Here is a 6087-nt window from a genome sequence, read left to right on the forward strand (position 1 = left end):
ACAATGCGAAAGCAAACAAGTCAGTTTTCGAACCAAATATAAACAAACGAACTTGATCTAGCAAGTGCTGAAATCCTAAATGTAGCAAAATGAAATCAACCAAATGGCAACGGCGCCAAATTGATAGACAGGTTTTCACCCAGGGTATCAATTCCCTATGCAGTTGTAGTACAAAGGGTTATCAATCCAAATGGTTGTCTATTGCTAGCAGGAATGATATGATCAGTACAATACAAGTCAAGCCAAGCAGATAGGGTTTTGGTTCTAACAATACTAGAATAAACAAAAGAAAAGAATATAAACAGGAAACGACACGACCTAAGCACTCGATGCAAGCAATCGAGTACAGGATCGAGTGGGGTGATCGAGTATGCAAGAAAGATATGAACAGATCGAGGTATTACTCGATAAAGGTTATCGTGTACCTGATCGGGTTGGTAGTCGAGTAAGTAAAGGAAATGTAAACAATTAAAATACGAAAGTTCCTAAGGATGGGGGTAATTGAATCCTAAGTATTCTAGACCAGTACAAATGCCTTACATGCCTCAAGCAACTATTTCCTAGATAATGAACCTCTAAAACCTTGTCACCACACTCTCGCACTAGCAACAATCAACCTTGAACACATTACCACACTCTCGCACTAGCAATATGAACAAGCAGGCATTAAGATCGATTCATTATTGTCAGTAAACTTAAACTCATCTAATTTCTTACTCAGAGTCAAGTAAAAACCTCTTGCATTGGCTAAATCAAGCATTTCAACTACTCCTTTCGGCCTGTAGCATTGGTAAACGCCCTAGATCTAATGACAACCTCTCGGTCTGTTGACAGCATTAAGAACACCAACCTAGAAGGAAATCTATCAATCATTTACAATCAACTAAGGCATCCTAACCAATCAAGAACACAAAATCATCTATCCCATCCCTAGAAACTTTACTACACTACTCGGACATAGAAACGAATAACAAAGCAACATAAATTAATGAAAATGACATTGTATTAAAAGATAGAGTAGAGTAGAAGGAGTACAAGATAGAAATCTAAGAAAACTACAAAATAAAAATGCAAAACAAGAAGAAAATGTTTGAGTCGCTCAGTTCTCTCACAGAAGCTCTCGCTCTCTGGTTTGAGGGTCTGCGGCGTGCTCGTTTGCGAGCTAGGGGAAGAGGAGGTTTATATATGGAAACCCTTTTGACCTAGCTTCCCAGACTTGCCCGATGGTCTACTCGATGCGGTACACGAGGGTGTAGTCGGGTTACTCCTCGGGTGGATCTTCGGGTTGCTCTTCATGCTCTTGAATCCTCCTCGATCGTGTTGGGGTTCAGACTTTTGTTCTGGCAGCTCGATGGCTCCTTCGGGTACATGCTCGAGTTGTCCTTGTTTTCCCCCGTTTTTGGCTCTTTAGCACCTGTTTTCATCCAAAATATGCAAATGCAGAAATGCAACACCCTAAATGGTCTAAAAGTGAATTCCTACAGTTAATGACCTAAAAATGCTAAGTTAGAGGTATGAACAATGCAAAATATAGACATAAATGGATGCTAAAAACATATAAAATAGAGAGTTATCAGAGGTTCAGATAAGGAGTGCAGACGAGCAAGAAGGAACCAATAAGGATGAACAAAGAAGCAATGTCGAAAAGGGTGTGAACTATCTTGTGGGCAAGATAGTTTTCAAGGGAGAGAGTATGGTTAGTAAGGGCAAAAGCCTAATTGTCGCAAGACAGGAACAGCTGTTTAATGATGATGTTGAAAAGAAGAAGCTAAGCTCCAAGGTTTCCAAGGAGTTTACATTCGAGGAAAGTGAAGATCTTGGTGTTGGAGAAGAAGTTTCAAAACAGCATCGCCAAGCTCCAAAGTTTCAAGGAAGACCAGTTTGTGATGGAAGTTCAAAAATGCAGGTCTTGGTTCCTAATGATTGCAGGTTATTAGCGATTTTAGGTTCAGAAGCAGACTCAGACGAAGAGGTCCAGCCTGTGGTTAGTATACCAGCCAAAGAGATAGGGCAAAAGCGGCTAGGGGGTACCGCTGAAGAGTCTGAAGTGACACTCTCTAGCAAGAAAGAAACTGCAGTAGCAACAAGTATTGAACAAGAAGATGCTGGAACAGTCAAGGCGAACAGCAGTTTCGGAAAATTTCAATTCTATCCACCTTGAGGACAAAGTGAATCTTTGAGGGAACGGTATTGATAAGTCACGTCGTTAGTTCTTAATGGGCTGTAGTAGAATTGTTGTCTAAGCCTTTAGTCTCTCTACTTATATCTCGAAATGTTTGTTGTAGAAGGTTATCGAATCAATTAAGAAAAACAATGTTCTTCTTCTTCTTTCCAATCATCTTCCTCCTTCTCTCTTCCTCCTTCCTCTGATCTAATTCTTCACCTCAATCCCCTTTTCTTCTGTTCTCATCCCTATTTCTGTTATCTCATTGATAAGCTACTTAGGTACTTATCACAAACACATTCACAAGAGGTATCACTTTATACGAGAATGTATTGAAAGGGAGCTGGTGGATGTAGAACATGTTCCTGGAGTTGAACAGAAGGCTGACATTTTGACCAAGGCATTGGCTCGGATCAAATTCATTGAAATGAGAAGCTTGCTCGGTGTTCATGACATGACAAAGAGTAATTTAAAGCTTAAGGGGGTGATTGTTGGAGAAACTTTGAAGCTTGAAGCCCAAGATATCAGTAACAAGTCGGTTAATGATAAAATAGGCTAAAAGAAAAAGTTCTAGTTACATTAGGAATAGGTAAAAGAAGAATTCTATTCATGTTAGGATTAGTAAAGGAATTCTAGTTCTATAAATATGGTTGTTGAGTTGTGACAATCATACAAGAGAGATTAGAGAGCTTTGTGTGTTTAGTTTTGAGAGATATATTTTCTAAACATTAATAAAGAGAGTTATCTTTTATACACAAAGCTATGTTTCTATTCTAATACTCCTTTAGATGTGTTGGTCGAGTGCATCATAAGGAGGAGATGTAAATGGATGTTTTTTGCCCTCTACAATGGATATGAAACACATTGGTTATGGTTATCCACAAGTTTCGGGTTGGTATATGCAGCAGAAAGGATTGGAAGGCCTGTTCAGGCAACATCCGATGATGACAATTGTAGAGTTGGTGAGAAGACAAAATTTGGGTATGAGATTGGAATCTAAAGAGATGCAGATATGGCTAAACAAAAAGCAATCACAACAAGGCTGGAGTGGACTATGTATCACTAGTAGCTAGGCATTCTTTTTGCAATATATATTTATCAAATTTCTAGTAAACATTAATTATTTTTGTTAATTTGTTTCATTTTCATAAAATTCCAAAGTTCAGTTCGGATTAGACGACAGTCCAAAAAAAAAAAGTCGGTTCAGATTCAAATTGATGAAGAATTTCGTGTTGGTTAAGTTGGGTTGGATCTCTTATAATCTTACTGAGTAAATTTATATAAACTAGAAAATGGGCTCGACTCGAGTCAGTGGGTGTGAAGTTGAAGGGACTTTATAAACCCTAAAATGCTTTCACTCTAAAATGTTAAACCCTAAAATGTTATCACTCTTGCCTTTGTCTTAAACATTTGTCTCTCCTATTGAGCATCTCCCGCTTCATCTTCTCCATCACTTTCTTTTCCCCAATTTATTTGCCAAGTCACTTGCAGAAGAAACGAACGGACTCTTTGAACTAGTCTCTCTCTCTCTATCTCTGTCTCTGTTATGGCCGTTGTACCCAACCATGGCAGTCGTAGTCGCAATCACAACCGTAGCATCTCGTTCCGACACTCCCTAGATTCGAGAAAGAAACGCACAATCTCGGACAAACCTGTTTCTTCGTCTGCTTGTAAGAACACAACAATATCGATATTGAGTCTTAGACAGGACTTTCACACCTGTTGCAGAGGATTTCTTAGAATCAAATTGTGGGTTCGTGCTTCCCTGTTACTGAAAAAGAAAGCAGCAAGACGTCGTCATAGAGCTGATGATCTCTGTAGCAACCATAAAGATTCACAAGCCCACGTTGTTGAAGTTGTCGATGATAGGATTGAGGAACATTCTTCCACGGATGGGAGTGGTGGTAAAAAGAAGCTTGTTGAGGTGATTCAAACCATTACACTCTTCAATTTCTTGTTTCGCAAATGATATGACTTTGTTAGGAGGATAACGAAAAGATGAGGTTGTTTTAGATTTCATTATTTAAGCGCTCTCGTATTGATTTTTGTTTGAAGTTTTCTCGTGAACCTTTCCTACCGCTCAAAGAGGAGGAAGTAGCTCAAGTCAACAGTGCCTTCTCTGAGACGAATAGGTATTTTGTTGTTTTTTTCAGAAAGCATGATTCTTTCTGATTGTAAGAGAATTTAACCACAGTCCTTTTTTGTATTGCTGCTATTATCTCAGTATGAAGATCTTGGTTTCGCATAAAAAATCCTATATTCAAATCGCTGGAAATACTTTACAATGCCTAATGCCAACTCAATGGCTTAACGACGAGGTATTTTTTTTTATTATTATTATTATTCCGTCATCTGTTCCCTCATTATCTCATCTCTTCCAAACTCCTTATGTTTTTTTGCCCTTATTTTGTTTTATAAGGTCATTAATCTCTATCTCGAGCTGCTGAAAGAGAGAGAAACTAGAGATCCCCAAAAGTTCTTCTTCAAGTGTCATTTCTTCAATACCTTCTTTTACGTTAAGGTTTGCTTTCTGTTTTAGTTCTCATCATGCTTGTATGTTTCCTCATGTTAGATCGTTTTTGTGGCCATGAGGCCCATGACTAGCTTCACAGCCTATATGTATTTTTCAATTACATTTGTTCAGCTGGCACGCGACTTCGGTTACAACTACCAAGCTGTCAGGAGATGGACTGGCCATAGCAAGCTAGGATATAATCTTATTGACTGTGACATAGTGAGGTTTTCCTTTTTGTTATATGTTTTTTTTTCTCACATATTATAATCCAATTTGAATATTGATGATGATGAAACCTGTGCAGATATTTGTTCCGATCCACATAGGTATACATTGGGCCCTGGCAGTGATTAACAATAGGGAACACAAGTTCATGTATTTTGATTCATTGAAGGAAGAAGTATTTGATCCTACAATTTTGGATGCTCTGGTACGGTATAGCTTATATTGATTATTAAACTCTCTGTCCATTTTGGTACTTTGGAGATGCAATGCCATGATTATGGAACCAATATTTTATTGTTTCAGGCAAAGTACTTGGTGGATGAAGTAAAAGACAAGAATGAAAAGGATATTGACGTTAGTTCATGGAACAAAGAATACGTTACAGAATCTCCTAAGCAACAAAATACGTATGTCATACCCATTTTGCTATGTCATTGATCACTTCACTTGTAAGGAAATATTATCTTAGTTACATTATTAGCAAACCCTCCTTTTGTAGAATCTTCCAAACATTCATTGTCTATATATGAAAAAAAAAAAAAAAAAAAAAAAAAAAAAAACAATGTTTTCTCATAGTTTGCTGCTACTGTTACGTTACCTAGATTAGTTTTGTAATACCATCTTCTCCAGTTAGAAGCTTATTTGATTCCTTGTCTCTGTTATAGCACTTTTTATGTTGTGCAGTGAAGAGACCTACTGACACTAGTCTTTTGTAATAATTCCCAGGTACGACTGTGGGATGTTTATGCTTAAATACATTGATTTTTACAGTAGAGGACTGAGTCTACAATTTAGCCAGGTAAAGAAGAGATGATGTTGAGTTCTGCGGTTTGCTTATGTATCCGTGTGTATCAATATTCAGTTCTCTCTTCCGGTAAAAACTAGCTAGAACTAGAAGAAACATTTTACTTGAGCACATGATGATTGCTTAGCAAATAGCAACCCGTTTAGAGCAGATGAGAAGCAATTGGTTAGGTACTGGTGAAACGTATATATGTGTTAAGAGACTGATGACTAGAAAATATGTTGTTGTAGGGTTTTTTCCTGTTGTTTCATTTTTTTTTTTTTTTGGTCAAACTCCTGTTGTTTCATTTCCTCTTTGATTTCTATCTTTTTGCAGAAACACATGCCATACTTCAGGTTAAGAACAACAAAGGAGATACTGAGACTGCAAGCCGACTAA

General features: G+C 37.7%; 1 protein-coding gene across 2 annotated transcripts; it reads left to right on the top strand.

The window, feature by feature from the left end:
- Positions 1 to 3675: 3675 nt before the first annotated feature.
- LOC104754190 (putative ubiquitin-like-specific protease 1B) lies at positions 3676 to 6087 on the top strand. Of its 2 annotated transcripts, none has more exons than XM_019230950.2 (9): positions 3676 to 4088; positions 4220 to 4296; positions 4389 to 4482; positions 4584 to 4685; positions 4809 to 4898; positions 4984 to 5109; positions 5208 to 5311; positions 5631 to 5703; positions 6025 to 6087. In XM_019230950.2, the coding sequence occupies exons 1-9, from the start codon at positions 3711 to 3713 to the stop codon at positions 6085 to 6087; spliced, it is 1107 nt and encodes a 368-aa protein (XP_019086495.1). In that variant the 5' UTR covers positions 3676 to 3710. The 2 variants fall into 2 exon arrangements, with proteins under 2 accessions (XP_019086495.1, XP_087336062.1); XM_087479936.1 differs by having other exon boundaries at positions 3676 to 4082; positions 4178 to 4296.

This window comes from Camelina sativa, chromosome 12, assembly GCF_030686135.1.
Source record: "Camelina sativa cultivar CO46 ecotype springtype chromosome 12, ASM3068613v1".
NCBI classification, from domain to species: Eukaryota; Viridiplantae; Streptophyta; class Magnoliopsida; order Brassicales; family Brassicaceae; genus Camelina; species Camelina sativa.